Source organism: Haliotis rufescens, unplaced genomic scaffold (assembly GCF_023055435.1).
Source record: "Haliotis rufescens isolate VD_foot unplaced genomic scaffold, xgHalRufe1.0.p SCAF_9, whole genome shotgun sequence".
Classification (NCBI taxonomy): Eukaryota; Metazoa; Mollusca; class Gastropoda; order Lepetellida; family Haliotidae; genus Haliotis; species Haliotis rufescens.
This window is the reverse complement of record NW_025964383.1, coordinates 5736470-5753543: the sequence shown is the minus strand read 5'-3', so window position 1 is coordinate 5753543 and position 17074 is coordinate 5736470. Positions and strand designations below refer to the sequence as shown.

The window sequence follows — 17074 nt, the reverse complement described above, 5'->3', positions numbered from 1 at the left end:
TAATGTCATGTATATACAGGCCAATAGTAGCATCAGCCATGGTGTTAATGTCATGTATACAGGCCAATAGTAGCATCGGCCATGGTGTTAATGTCATGTATACAGGCCAATGGTAGCATCAGCCATGGTGTTAATGTCATGTTTACAGGCCAAAAGTAGCATCAGCCATGGTGTTAATGTCATGTATATACAGGCCAATAGTAGCATCAGCCATGGTGTTAATGTCATGTATACAGGCCAATGGTAGCATCGGCCATGGTGTTAATGTCATGTATATACAGGCCAATAGTAGCATCAGCCATGGTGTTAATGTCATGTATACAGGCCAATGGTAGCATCAGCCATGGTGTTAATGTCATGTATACAGGCCAATGGTAGCATCGGCCATGGTGTTAATGTCATGTATACAGGCCAATAGTAGCATCAGCCATGGTGTTAATGTCATGTATACAGGCCAATAGTAGCATCAGCCATGGTGTTAATGTCATGTATACAGGCCAATGGTAGCATCAGCCATGGTGTTAATGTCATGTATACAGGCCAATGGTAGCATCGGCCATGGTGTTAATGTCATGTATATACAGGCCAATAGTAGCATCAGCCATGGTGTTAATGTCATGTATACAGGCCAATAGTAGCATCGGCCATGGTGTTAATGTCATGTATACAGGCCAATAGTAGCATCAGCCATGGTGTTAATGTCATGTATATACAGGCCAATAGTAGCATCAGCCATGGGCTGCCTATCTATCAGTCTGTCTATTTTTGAAGAAGAAGCCTAAATAATGCAGACATGAAAGTTTCAGATTAGATTTTCTGTCACTGAATCCTTTGACTTGAATGATGCATGATAAACTAACACTGTTTTGAGTTTTTGTTTTGGCTCTCTGCGTGGGAACATTATCACATCACTGTCAACATAGGTTCGTTTGGAACAATTTGTTTTGGCAACAAACTGAAACTGAAATATTTTCAACATTCTTTAGTAAACAAAACCTTTCTGTGGGTGAGAAACTGTTGTTTTGTTACCAGACCTTCCGTATGTACTTCATCCACGTCAGTCATGGATAATATTTGGATGGATGACGAGTTAGGCAGCTTGACTCTAGAGAGTTTCTAGGGCTTCAGGTCCTGCCCTACACTGAAGCACATGTACCACATGTTATGTATACTGAGACAAGTGACTTTGTTCAAAATAAAATATGCCTCTGTTCACCCGGCAGTAATATTGGGTACTCTCATGATGAGATGGGATGGTGACTGTTAACCATCTAGCACTTGACAAGGCGGTTTGGGGAGTTTTGTTTTGTATGTTGTTTAACGCTGCACTCAGCAATATTCCAGCTACATGACGGCTGTCTGTAAATAATCAAATCTGGACCAGACAATCCAGTGATTGACATCATACGCATTGATCAACACAATTGGGATATGAAGACATACATCAACCAAGTCATCGAGCCTGACCACCCGATCCCGTTAGTCGCCTCTTATGACAAGCATGGGTTGCTGAAAACCAATTTTAACCCGGAATCTTCACAGAAAGCTTTGGTTGTATACTCCCCAGAGATCTGATCCATGGACTGGGGTAATAATGTTAGCGCTTTGAGCATGCATCTCATGTATGGAGTCTTGCGCATTATAAGTACAATTAGTAGTAGTAGTAGTAGTAGTAGTAGTAGTAGTAGTAGTAGTAGTAGTAGTAGTAGTAGTAGTAGTAGAAGTAGTAGTATTTACAGATTAAAATAAAAAATGCAGCAAAGAGGGTTTGGATGATCCTGGCACAGTCAGGCTGGTTAGGCTCATCATCAGCTCTGTGCCCTTTGCCCCCTCTTCACGCAGCCCAGACAGCAAATGGGACCTCTCCAAGGAAGCGCTGCCTAGTCGAACCCACCCAGCACTTTTCGGAGAATGTGACGACTCCCCAACACTGCAGCCTTCTGCATTACATAGATTGTCAGAAGGGCTGTATTCCTAGCAACAAACCCAGGTACTCTCCCGATGTCAGTCAACAGATTGGGAGGTACCAAACTTAAGTCACCGAGGACAATGGAGAGTCAGACAACTTGATACTTGGGATGCAAGTGTGACATTTTGAAAGCGAGGACCACATATATGCCATTTTTTTCCTGAATCTTGTCAATCTCTTTAGTGTCAAAAGAGACAGAAAATTCAATGATATAAATGATTTCTTTGGATTTATCAAAAAGGACAAGATCAGGTTTGTTGGCCTGGAAATGCCTGAGGCTGTATACGGGCCTATTCCAAAGGATTTTTTATTTATCATTTTCCATGACACCCCCTACATATTCCGGGTCGTACCATGGGTGGACCTCTGTGTCAAAACCGCAAGCATGACGAAGATGGTAATAAAATGATTGAGCCGCTCAATCATGTCGCTTAAGATACTGTGTTTGTGCCAAAGCTGGGCAACCAGTTAAATTCATTGCATATTCTCCATTTCATATATACATTTTAATGCAAAATCACACATTGACGTTTTCGAGTGGGAAGTGACTGGTCCTGAGCAGCAAACAGAAAGCCTTCTGTTTCACTTTTCAGGCCAGCCATCTCATCCAAGCGAAGGACTCTGCTGGGTTTCTGATCTTCTCAACACACTGCACTTAAACTCGTTGCAGTGGTCGTTCAGATAGCCTCTCCTTGAAAAACTGAGTCTTGGCAGATTTAATATAGCACATCGCTTGGTTGACACACATTTCTGTACCGTCCAGCAGTACAGAACCATCAACAAAATCAACACTGACATGGAGATTATGTCCCACATACTTGGCTGGTTTAAGAAAACTTGACATGCTTCACAAAAGGATCATCAGACAAATAAATGTGTGCAAAAGTGCACAATATAATATTATCATGAAGAGCCTCCACGTTAATGAAACCATGCCCTCCCATTATGATTGGTAAATATAAGCGTTTCAGGGAAGAACGAGGGTGGTGGGATCTATTGTCTATCTATGGTGGTGGTAGTAGTAGTAGTAGTAGTAGTAGTAGTAGTAGTAGTAGTACTCTGTTCAAACATTGTCTAGGTGGAAATGGGTTTAGAACACTCTGGTTAACTCTGGCACACGCCAATTTCGTAGCGTCGATGTCCTGGAAACGGTGACGGAGTTGGTACAAGCAAACCCTTTGAGGATTCGAACATGTTCAAGGTCGGAAATGGGTTTAGAACAGACTTGGACACCCTGACACATGCCAATTTCGTAGCGACGATACCCTGGAAGTGGTGCCTACATTTGACGGATTTGGTACAAGGAAACCCTTTGAGGATTCGAACATGGTCGATTGACTGCAGTGTTACTTGGAGCCCACCATTGCTGTTTTGCAGCTATATTTATTATTATTATTATTGGCATCATCATTCTTTCCCCTTTTCCATCCACTCTCTTGGCATTGTTTCCTCAGGCACTCTTCGTGCTCCTTTTTTAATCACTGCAATTGGACTGCCTTCATCATTCTTTCCATATCTCACACTCTTTCCCCATCCAACTTCATCATGTCACCTTCTCATGATGCCTAATGTTATGCTTGCTGGTTTCTTCCACACAATTAGTTGCAAAACATGTGATAGTATGCCTTGTTGCATCAGCTTACCCTTCTCCCTTCCACCTACCAGCCATTTCCCTACCCCCCTTTTACCTATTCTCCTCCAGTCTAGCTCCTATCCTCTTATCTGTCTGGTCTGCTCCCCCATTTCCTTCTCCCTACCCCAATTTTCTGTTTCCTTCCCCGCCTTTTTCTCTTCTCCCTTCCACCTGCTTCCTATCCCCCTTTTCCCTGTCACACTTCTGCCTTCTCTCCCTCTGCCCTCCCCTTCCCCATTCTGCCTCCCCTTCTTCCTCCTGTGTCTGTGTTTGCCAGTGATGTGAGGACTCCCAGATGAGCAAATATGAAGACATTCCACAGTAAAACAAAGAAAATACCAAGTGTAAGCATTCGGGAGAAGCAGTTGATTAATTTTCCAAAAAAATGTGTCATTTGTAATATTGCATTACAGCTCCATTATTTGTTTGTAAGAAAATGTAGACAAACTAGTCCGTATTGTGTTGCGTAACAGACGAACATGGAGCATACTAATCACTTCAACCTTTACTTAATAATGTAAAGAATTAGTTTCACATTGTGGAAAGGAACATCTGCTTCCTTACTAATGACAGTAGACCACACATATATATTTTTCTGAAGAGTGAGTGAGGTAAAATTTAACATCGCATTGGCTGTATATGAGCCATATAGCAACACTAGCATGGTATTCATTCATTGAACGAATAACTGCATTACTGTATCTTTATCACGTGTTTCTTTTGGCAGATGCCTGTTATCAACCTGATTGTATCTATTATAGAGTATATAACATATGTGTTGTGGTCCACAACATAGCTCCCTGTGCCATGGTGATGGGAGTGATTGAAACCTAGAAGGTGTTGGTGACAGACCTAAAGGGTGATAGATGTCCTGCAGGGTGATGGACGTGACGGCCCTAGTGGGTGATGGATGTGACAGACGTAGAGGGTGATGGATGTGACAGACCTAGAGGGTGATGGACGTGACGGCCCTAGTGGGTGATGGATGTGACAGACGTAGAGGGTGATGGATGTGACAGACGTAGAGGGTGATGGATGTGACAGACGTAGAGGGTGATGGATGTGACGGCCCGAGTGGGTGATGGATGTGACAGACGTAGAGGGTGATGGATGTGACAGACCTAGTGGGTGATGGACGTGACCAATCTAGTGGGTGATGGATGTGACAGACGTAGAGGGTGATGGATTCAAAGGAACTAGAGGGTGACAGACCTAGCGGGTGATGGATGTGACGGACCTAGCGGGTGATGGATGTGACGGACCTAGAGGGTGATGGATTCGACTGAACTAGAGGGTGACAGACCTAGTGGGTGATGGATGTGACCAATCTAGCGGGTGATGGATTTGACGGACCTAGAGGGTGCTGGATTCGATGGACCTAGAGGGTGAGAGACCTAGCGGGTGATGGATGTGACGGACCTAGCGGGTGATGGATGTGACGGACCTAGTGGGTGATGGATTCGATGGAACTAGAGGGTGATGGATGTGGTGGTGACGGACGTGGTGAATCTGCCAGCAGTTTATACCAGACAGTTGCTTCCCTCACTTTGGTATGTAGGTCAACTAATAGAATGTATGTTGAGGTATCTTGAGGCAGTCAGATATGGCACGGAAGAGGGGCAAGAAATATCTTTAAGGAAAAAGAAACCATTCACTTCCTGTGAATTACAGTGGTGCAGATGGCTCATCACTCCAGTATAGTGAGCCACTTTAGTACTCACGTTAGCTATGTGTACCCTTCACCATCTGTATTGACTACTAAAGGTTAGAGAGGTATAGCCTTCACCATCTGTAATGATGACTACCAAAGGTTAGAGAGGTATAGCCTTCACCATCTGTAATGATGACTACCAAAGGGTAGAGAGGTATAGCCTTCACCATCTGTGATGATGACTACCAAAGGTTAGAGAGGTATAGCTTTCACCATCTGTGATGATGACTACCAAAGGTTAGAGAGGTACAGCCTTCACCATCTGTGATGATGACTACTAAAGGTTAGAAAGGTATAGCCTTCACCATCTGTGATGATAACTACTTAAGGTAACAGAGGTATAGCCTTCACCATCTGAAATGAATGACTACCAAAGGTTAGTGTTGTGAGAGATATAGCCTTCAACATCTGTGATGATGACTACCAAAGGTTAGAGAGACTGTCTGTGTCACCTGGACATGTACCTGTAGACTGCCTGTGTCACCTGGACATGTATCTGTAGACTGTCTGTGTCACCTGGACATGTACTTGTAGACTGTCTGTGTCACCTGGACATGTACCTGTAGACTGTCTGTGTCACCTGGACATGTACCTGTAGACTGTCTGTGTCACCTTGACATGTACCTGTAGACTGTCTGTGTCACCTGGACATGTACCTGTAGACTGCCTGTGTCACCTGGACATGTACCTGTAGACTGTCTGTGTCACCTGGACATGTACCTGTAGACTGTCTGTGTCACCTGGACATGTACTTGTAGACTGCCTGTGTCACCTGGACATGTACCTGTAGACTGTCTGTGTCATCTGGACATGTACCTGTAGACTGTCTGTGTCACCTGGACATGTACTTTTCTAGACTGCCTGTGTCACCTGGACATGTACCTGTAGACTGTCTGTGTCACCTGGACATGTACCTGAAGACTGTCTGTGTCACCTGGACATGTACCTGTAGACTGTCTGTGTCACCTGGACATCTTTGTGCTATGATTACTATTAATCTGTTGTTATGCCTTTATTAAGAATCTTTAATTTGTTAATGCTGATCACATGCGGAAACAATAAATTTCAATACTGACCTAACAATAGAAAATTGAACTTGAAAAGGTTTAGCCAAGTCATGTGACTTTATTATCATTTACTAAGGGTAATTATTTGTATAGTATGTAGTGCTGCTTTGTGGAAACAAAGTTTACTTGCGTGCATATCAAGAGTATTATTATTGTGCTGACAGAAGCTGCCCACTTACTTTAGAATATGTTATTAATACAGAATTTCTGATGATTTATAAAAACTACTGTCAGTATTTTGCTGAATATGATTGGTGATATTAAGTTGAATGTTTTACTCAGCAGGGTATGTAAAGCAGATACTTCTAATAAAATTTGCCTTTCATCATAAGATACGTGTAAAGAAAAACAAATTAGAGAAAAATTGTCACTGATGATCAAGAGTGTAATTCTAACATAATTGATCATGTCTCAGGTTACCTGTGTTAGCTTAATGACCTAAGACCAACCTCAGTACCCAATATCTATGGGCGTTCTCTTCCACCATGGAGACTTCTGCCCTGAAACTCTTACTTCTGTGCTGCAGAGTGATGGTACATCATATATTGGTCCTCATTATATGCATAGTGTGTAAATGTAATCAGCTGGATATAGTGTGTGTAGAGCTAGTTGAGAAGTTGTTGGATGATGACTCCGGGGGGGGTAAGGGGTGGTGACCCACAATCAGGGAGCTGTTCACAGGCTGATAAAGCATCCCAGTTGAGATAACAGGACCTGCTATGATGTGTACACCAGTTAGCCCAGTGAACCCTGTTAGTGATACTTGACCCTGCTACTTGGCTGGCACTACCCCAGATAGAACACCTGATAGGGTTGCTCTTTCTACAGCCATTCCACATTTAGTTGCTGTTTTCTCAAGCTTGATCTAGTACTTTTGAGGCAGATTATTTGTTAATTCCATGGTTTTCCTGCTGTTGCTTGGTACAAATCTAACTACTCCCAGTTCATCAAACATTTAATCTGACCTGCAGTGGACGTTTCACTTACCTGCCTCAATGTATGACTAACTTATCACTATAACTTCTCAAAATATGACTACATCAGGTATCTATCAACAGCCAGATGTGCCAGTTTTCTATCACACTATAACCAATTATGCCAGGATCAGTCTGATGCTGATACAGTCGGGGGGGGGGGGGGGGGGGATGCCAGGATGCTGGTACAGTCAGGGGGGATGCCAGGATGCTGACACAGTCGGGATGCAAGGATGCTGACACAGTCGGGGGGATGCCAGGATGCTGACACAGTCGGGGGGATGCCAGGATGCTGACACAGTCGGGGGGATGCCAGGATCAGGCTGTTGCTGATACAGTCAGGGGGGATGCCAGGATGCTGATACAGTCAGGGGGGATGCCAGGATGCTGACACAGTCGGGGGGATGCCAGGATCAGTCTGTTGCTGATACAGTCAGGGGAGATGCCAGGATCAGTCTGTTGCTGATACAGTCAGGGAGATGCCAGGATCAGTCTGATGCTGATACAGTCAGGGGGATGCCAGGATCAGTCTGTTGCTGATACAGTCAGGGGGATGCAAGGATGCTGATACAGTCAGGGGATGCCAGGATCAGTCTGATGCTGATACAGTCAGGGGGGATGCAAGGATGCTGATACAGTCGGGGGATGCCAGGATCAGTCTGATGTTGATACAGTCGGGGGGATGCCAGGATGCTGATACACTCGGAAGGATGCCAGGATATGTCTGATGCTCATAGTCGGGGGGATCCCAGGATCAGTCTGATGCTGATACAGTCGGGGGGATGCCAGGATCATTCTGATGCTGATGCAGTCTGGGGGATGCCAGGATCAGTCTGATGCTGATACAGTCAGGGGGATGCCAGGATCAGTCTGTTGCTGATACAGTCAGGGGGATGCCAGGATCAGTCTGATGCTGATACAGTCAGGGGGATACCAGGATCAGTCTGATGCTGATACAGTCAGGGGGATGCCAGGATCAGTCTGATGCTGATACAGTCAGGGGGATGCCAGGATCAGTCTGATGCTGATACAGTTAGGGGGATGCCAGGATCAGTCTGATGCTGATACAGTCAGGGGTATGCCAGGATCAGTCTGTTGCTGATACAGTCGGGGGTATGCCAGGATCAGTCTGTTGCTGATGCAGTCAGGGGGGGATGCCAGGATGCTGATACAGTCAGAGGGATGCCAGGATCAGTCTGATGCTGATATAGTCAGGGGGATGCCAGGATGCTGATACAGTCAGGGGGATGCCAGGATCAGTCTGTTGCTGATACAGTCAGGGGGATGCCAGGATGCTGATACAGTCGGGGGATGCCAGGATGCTGATACAGTCGGGGGGATGCCAGGATCAGTCTGATGCTGATAGTCGGGGTGATGCCAGGATCAGTCTGTTGCTGATATTCGGGGGGATGCCAGGATCAGTTTGATGCTGATACAGTCGTGAGGATGCAAGGATCAGTCTGTTGCTGATGCAGTCAGGGGGGGATGCCAGGATGCTGATACAGTCTGGGGGATGCCAGGATCAGTCTGATGCTGATGTTCGGGGGGATGCCAGGATCAGTTTGATGCTGATACAGTCGTGAGGATGCTAGGATCAGTCTGATGCTGATACAGTCAGGGGTATGCCAGGATCAGTCTGATGCTGATACAGTCAGGGGGATGCCAGGATCAGTCTGATGCTGATACAGTCAGAGGGATGCCAGGATCAGTCTGATGCTGATACAGTCAGGGGGATGCCAGGATCAGTCTATTGCTGATACAGTCAGAGGGATGCCAGGATCAGTCTGATGCTGATACAGTCTGGGGGATGCCAGGATCAGTCTGTTGCTGATACAGTCAGAGGGATGCCAGGATCAGTCTGATGCTGATACAGTCAGGGGGATGCCAGGATCAGTCTATTGCTGATACAGTCAGGAGGGATGCCAGGATCAGTCTGATGCTGATACAGTCGGGGGGGATCCCAGGATCAGTCTGATCCTGATACAGTCGGGGGGATGCCAGGATCAGTCTGATGCTGATACAGTCTGGGGGATGCCAGGATCAGTCTGATGCTGATACAGTCAGAGGGATGCCAGGATCAGTCTGATGCTGATACAGTCTGGGGGATGCCAGGATCAGTCTGTTGCTGATACAGTCAGAGGGATGCCAGGATCAGTCTGATGCTGATACAGTCAGGGGGATGCCAGGATCAGTCTATTGCTGATACAGTCAGGAGGGATGCCAGGATCAGTCTGATGCTGATATAGTCGGTGGGGATCCCAGGATCAGTCTGATCCTGATACAGTCGGGGGGATGCCAGGATCAGTCTGATGCTGATACAGTCAGGGGGATGCCAGGATCAGTCTGATGCTGATACAGACGGGGGGATGCCAGGATCAGTCTGTTGCTGATACAGTCGAAGGGGATGCCAGGATCAGTCTGTTGCTGATACAGTCGGGGGGATGCCAGGATCAGTCTGTTGCTGATGCAGTCAGGGGGGGATGCCAGGATGCTGATACAGTCAGAGGGATGCCAGGATCAGTCTGATGCTGATATAGTCAGGAGGGATGCCAGGATGCTGATACAGTCAGGGGGATGCCAGGATCAGTCTGTTGCTGATACAGTCAGGGAGATGCCAGGATCAGTCTGTTGCTGATACAGTCAGGGAGATGCCAGGATCAGTCTGTTGCTGATACAGTCGGGGGGATGCCAGGATCAGTCTGTTGCTGATACAGTCAGGGAGATGCCAGGATCAGTCTGTTGCTGATACAGTCGGGGGGATGCCAGGATCAGTCTGTTGCTGATACAGTCAGGGAGATGCCAGGATCAGTCTGTTGCTGATACAGTCAGAGGGATGCCAGGATCAGTCTGTTGCTGATACAGTCGGGGGGATGCCAGGATCAGTCTGTTGCTGATACAGTCAGAGGGATGTCAGGATCAGTCTGATGCTGATACAGTCAGGGAGATGCCAGGATCAGTCTGTTGCTGATACAGTCAGGGGGATGCCAGGATCAGTCTGTTGCTGATACAGTCAGAGGGATGCCAGGATCAGTCTGTTGCTGATACAGTCGGGGGTATGCCAGGATCAGTCTGTTGCTGATACAGTCGGGGGTATGCCAGGATCAGTCTGATGCTGATACAGTCAGGGGGATGCCAGGATCAGTCTGATGCTGATACAGTCAGAGGGATGCCAGGATCAGTCTGATGCTTCAGCACTGATCAAAAGAAAGCTTTCATCGAGAGGCTGTATTTTCTCTAGTTATCTCTGAAACTGATTTAAAGGTCTAAGGGAGAGTACTCCATCTGTATTGACCAGTGGTCAACTAGCAGACATTTATCGATATGCATGATGGCTTTGTTACTATATCTAGCCACCATTCTCCTAGCCTTATACACACTGACTGATGTGTTAAATGTATTTATAGCATTTTACAAATATATATAAAGTGCAGAGTGTCACATTTGTAGACAGAACAAATTGCAAATGCCTGAAAACAATCATAATAATGGAACAAGATATTTTGTGTTGCAGCAAATCTACAAAATTATGTATTTTGCTGTTCATAGAGCATTTATGAATTGGAGCATGTCAGAAGGCCAAGTTAATTTCTGTTAACATTTGTTGGGCAGGGGGCAATATTCTATTTGTTATAATGTATTTTGCATACATTAGTGGTGAATTGAAAACTAATACAGTGTGTTAGGAACATGTGCATGGATTTTCCTAACAACAAGCCATGTGTCATTGCTTAATGTGAGCTGTCTTGAGCATGATAGTGTTGCTGGTTTACTGTGGTATGTGAAGGCTTGTATTTGCGGTAAATGAAAAGGTATTCTTTTGGTTGTATTGGGGCCGGATGTGACTCATTCAGATGAAGCATTTTTTTCTATGAAAGCAAACAACGCTTTCTATAAATAGCAGTGTTAGACTGGATCACTCTTGGCAGTCCCAAGGCTTACTTTATGGGTCTCCCTTGCAGCACTGTTTTGTCATTACAGTCAGAGGTCCTGTAAAAAGTGTGGACCCAGCAGAGCTTCTATCTAAAATATCAAGTTTTTTATCCCCTTGTTTTTGCAGCAAGCATTCACATTTTTGACAATTCTGAAACCACAAGGCCTATGTACTTGCCCCTTAGATGGACAATCACATATCTCTAAAATATGCTCTCAAAATTACAATCCAATTTTAAACATGGCCACCACAGCAGCCATAATTAAAACTATTCAGCATGTTAGAAATGTCATATTTTTCCCATTACTCAGCAATTTTTGCATGTGTCATTAAGAAATTTGATATGCAGCATGTGCTATGCCCCCAAATATTATTGTATATCTTGCTGTGTATTGTGGTGTTTGACACAGCTTTATCTTTTGATGTTCGTGTACCGTTCTTGAGGAACATGTAGTTGGGCCCTCTAACATAGACATTGTGTGGAAATGTCAATGATACATCTTTGAAAGATTGCAGCTGCCATGAATTGGAAATCCAACATACCCGTAGCTAATATTCCATACACTAATTGTCCCATGACCAAGTGGTCTGTGTGTACTTTGACAAAGTGGTTCTCAGTGACATATCATTTGTTGACAAGCAGAGTACATGCCGGTGTCCAGAAGCTGTATGCTCATCATGTGGCTGGAGGCTGGTTTGTTTGCTGTGGCTCATCTGGATTCAGAAAGAGATAATAGTCTGTCAGGTCACAATCTGTATTTCATCCATCTTCCTTAATGTGTCATGATAGCTAATAGGAAAATGGTACCATAAACTTTGTGGATTGAACTTGTAATTCTAGGCAAACCTAAGCATTCAAACATGAGCTTCAGCATGAAAAATGAGAGGAAATATATTGAAATGCGTACAGTAAGATAGGATATAAGCATGCTGTTTTCATTTATAGCTGCTACCTGTAGATTTGACAGTGCTAAATTGAAGTTAGAAGCTAACACATAGCATGAGATTTTGAAATGTTACATTTAGAGGTGTGAAATCTTAAGGTATGTATGCACAACTGGTGACAGCAATGGTAACGGAAGTTCAAGCAAAAACCACAAACTGAAGGAATAAGATTAATAGGATGTTGTCAACTGGTCTTACCTGTTAGAGTCATTAGTGACAGTGCTTGTTTTATGCAGGGTCGCAATATCATGGAGTACATCAGTAAGAGTGCACAGCGGCTATCTTCTAAGTTTTATTTTCCAGTATGATAAATTTGACAATCAACCAAAAAAACAATGCTTATGTCCTAGAAGTTTGATGGCAAACAACAAGTATGTTAGACACAGGTCTTCACACATGCCTATGGATGAGCTGTTGAAGACTACAACAAAGTCCTGTGTCTATTTCAACAATATTCATTGATGGATAGGATTTATCTTCATTCTAACTTAGTTTTAATGAGATTATATTATTTTTACAGTTTGGAATTTCAGTAGAGAAACTATTCCATTTGATCTTAACCCTGAATGAAATAAAACGAATATTATCCTGGGTAGGATCAGCGATAAAAGGCCTGATGTTGATTATATCAATGTTGTTGGCAGAAATAGCAATGACAAATTGATTTGGACTCCCAACGGCTGTTTAGAATTGACTACTGTAGCTGAGATTATGTACCCAGCTTCTAGTAGGCGCCAGGCCAGGTCATAATCGTGTGAACAATCTGGAGATCTTTTTTGACAAATGTAGACAGACTTTTTCTTCCTATTTCCTTGCTTTTAATCTGGCCATATGATTTTGCTAGCATTGCATCATTGTTGGCAGACGTGTGTATTGATTGGTGGGAAAACACAGGCCCCCCCCCCCGCAGATGAACTGACTCTCTTCTTCCCTCACTACCAGGACTTGAGCTGACCTGCTAAAGAACATGAAATTGATTGAATGGATGGGGGCATGTTAAATATTCATGAAGAATCAGACCTAATGTGACTTCTTGTGTAAAATTGATAGATTGGCAGTCATAATGTGTTGGACACAACCAACCAGGTCATTTTGACATTCCCATCTTCTCAGCGGTAAGAAGAAAACTGGACAGAACTGCATTTTACAATTTGTGTCTTCTTGCGTCTTCTCATTACACTGTAGGGGTTACTCTGCTTTATCAATCAGATTGGAGAGGTTTATGATAGTGAGCGTTTGAGCATGAGCCAGTAGCAGCTGATTACATCATTACTACAAGCAGCCATGAGACCTGCATGGTTGTGAAGGATTGGCACATGGCTACTGTCAACTGTTTTCTTTCAGTCTAGACACTAGACATGCTAGCTCTATTGTAGATATGTCTCAAATTGTATCACATCTGTCACAAAAACAAATGGAATTCATATAAATTTACTTATATCATATATTTACTTTTTACTCAGTAGATTGATGATTACCTTTTTGATCACCAGCATGTTTTTTAGATGCAAGTTTTGACAAATCACTTAAAAAACAAACAGTACAGTTTTCAAGTTACAAGTGTTACGGTTTCAGAAGTAGATGCCTTCCGTGCATGAAGATTTTGTGTTTGATACGTCACACATTTCAAAATATGTTTCAATCACTACTAATGCAGACATTTCACACAAAATAATCATGGTAATACTGTCTTACTGAATTGCTTGCAATGAATAAATTAATTAACAAGTGAATGTCTTGATCTATAGCTTGATAATGTGATATGCTCTCCTTCCAGGGTAAATGTCAGAGGAAGGATCCTCCTTGCAAGTACCTGCACCCACCCCAGCATTTGAGAGAGCAGCTCCTTCAAAATGGTCGGAACAACTTGATATTGCGAAACCTGCAACTCCAGGCTGCTCAAGCTGCCATCCAGCCGTATGTGCCCAATGTGATTCCAATGGTGAGTGGGGCTCTTGTTTACTCGTGACCTTTGCATTTTGACAGACTTTGCTGGTATCCTTCACTTAACATTGGTCTGAACCAAGATTATTGCAGGATTACTGACTGTAATACTGGACTGGACTCTAGGCTTGGTCAGGATCATAGCAGGACTGGACTCGGGGCTGGGTCAGGATCATAGCAGGACTCAACTCGGGCCTGGGTCAGGATCATAGCAGGACTTGACTCTAGGCTTGGTCTTGATTACTGTAGGATTGTACTCTAGGCTTCGTCTGGATTACTGTAGGTCAACTGAGGCATGACCTGGATTACTGCAGGATTGTACTCTAGGCTTCGTCTGGATTACTTTAGGTCAACTGAGGCATGACCTGGATTACTGCAGGATTGTACTCTAGGCTTCGTCTGGATTACTGTAGGTCAACATGAGGTATGACCTGGATTACTGTAGGATTGTACTCTAGGCTTCGTCTGGATTACTGTAGGTCAACTAAGGCATGACCTGGATTACTGCAGGATTGTACTCTAGGCTTCGTCTGGATTACTGTAGGTCAACTGAGGCATGACCTGGATTACTGTAGGATTGTACTCTAGGCTTCGTCTGGATTACGGTAGGTCAACTGAGGCATGACCTGGATTACTGTAGGATTGTACTCTAGGCTTTGTCTGGATTACTGTAGGATTGGGCCCTGGCTTGGTCTGGATTACTATCCAAGAACTTGGAAATATCAAACTCTAGCTATAGTGTAGCAGACATTAACATGACCACCCCTAAGTCCCTGACATGTACACAGACAAAACATATGCAAAATCTGTCAAGTTTAAAGGTTTTGGGTGTGTTCTTTTTTTTAGAAACCTTGCATGCTGACACTGTTATACATACTTAGATCTTCCAGAATCCATAGCTTTTGACTAAATTTGCTTTATTAGGACATTTCTGCATGGTTTTTCGGCTTTTTATGTTTCAACCAGCAATGACACCACAAGCCCTGTGCTTGCATTGTTGCAAAGCCTTTTGATGCAAATGTCACTATATTATTATAAAGTAGATCTATCTTCGATGTAGTGACTTCAGAATATGAGGGTGCGTTAAAGCTCTGTAAGTGTCTGTGTGTCATTTAACACTGTAGTGACCCTTGCTGACAATGGCTAAACAGTTCCGATCTCCTACCCAGTAGAGCCCATACTGGCCATCCTACTGGTGCAGGTAGACAGAGATTGGTTTAGGATAACACTGATGCAATAATGTAAAGACATGACGATATTGTAAGTGGGAGAAATCGTGCGTGCATATTCCTGTACATATACAGTCAAGTCCGGTTGATATGACACCGATGGTTGCATATGATTATGTCGGATTAACATGTATGTCGGATAAACGAAATTAAGTAGTATCAACGTTCGTGATAGAAAATCAGACAACCATACGATAGATATCGATTCAAACACGTAATAAAAAAAATTTATGTTCTTATTGTTATGTTACATTGTTGGCGGAAAATGTTTTCTAATCATGCAACCTCTAAAGTTTAACACAAAACAACTGTTACGGACTGCATGACTTATTCAAAATACTTTAAAAAGCATAGTCTGGAATTGAAGTCAGATGTTTGAAACTGGTACCGCAAGGCTTAAGAAAGCCGCTTCTTCTACAGCCGTTGTAATATGCAGCTACCAGCCGACTCGTCTCGCATCAAAACATGGGCTGTGTACTCGCGGGAAGATGACCACGGAGTACACTGATCATTGTGTCGGATTTACGAGACTGATTAATGAGTGCTTTCGGTAATTCATTTCAAATTAGTTGTGTCGGAGTGCAAGACTGTCAGATTAACAGGTCTAAATAGCACTGATTCAATCGGTTCCCATCATTAGTGTCGGATAAAGCCGATTGTCGGATTAATGAGTGTCGGATTAACAAGACTTGGCTGTATATTACAGTTTATATGAATGCAAGAACAGCTCTTGGAAGAGGTTGAGGCACTATGTATATAGACACTATTCCACACTCTAAGAAGGATGGGGAATACATGTTAATAGACACTATTCCATACTGTAAGAAGGATGGGGAATACATGTATATAGACACTATTCAACACTGTAAGAAGGATGGGGAATACATGTATATAGACACTATTTCACACTGTAAGAAGGATGGGGAATACATGTATATAGACACTATTCCACACTGTAAGAAGGATTGGGAATACATGTATACAGACACTATTTCACACTGTAAGAAGGATGGGGAAATACATGTATATAGACACTATTCCATACTGTAAGAAGGATGGGGAAAACATGTATATAGACACTATTCTACACTGTAATAAGGATGGGGAATACATGTATATAGACACTATTTCACATTGTAAGAAGGATGGGGAATACTTGTATATAGATACTATTCTACACTGTAATAAGGATGGGGAATAGTTGTATGTAGACACTATTCTACACTGTAATAAGGATGGGGAATACTTGCATATAGACACCATTCTACATTGTAAGAGGGATGGGGAATACTTGCATATAGACACTATTCTACATTGTAAGAAGGATGGGGAATACATGTATACAGACACTATTCTACATTGTAAGAGGGATGGGGAATACTTGCATATAGACACCATTCTACATTGTAAGAGGGATGGGGAATACTTGCATATAGACACTATACTACATTGTAAGAGGGATGGGGAATACTTGCATATAGACACTATTCTACATTGTAAGAGGGATGGGGAATACTTGCATATAGACACCATTCTTCATTGTAAGAGGGATGGGGAAAACATCTATATAGCCACTATTCCATACTGTAAGAAGGATGGCGAATACATCTATATAGACACTATTCCATACTGTAAGAAGGAAGGGAATACATCTATATAGACACTATTCCA

General features: G+C 43.4%; 1 protein-coding gene across 14 annotated transcripts in view; it reads left to right on the top strand.

Annotated features, from left to right (window-relative positions):
* Nucleotides 1–17074, top strand: part of LOC124151447 (muscleblind-like protein 2a) — a 411834-nt gene that overhangs the window by 370277 nt on the left and 24483 nt on the right. For all 14 annotated transcript variants that reach the window (XM_048390567.1, XM_048390570.1, XM_048390568.1 and 11 more), the window contains one exon: nucleotides 14008–14172. In XM_048390567.1, coding sequence (XP_048246524.1) covers nucleotides 14008–14172 — 165 coding nt within the window. The remainder of the gene's footprint in view (nucleotides 1–14007; nucleotides 14173–17074) is intronic.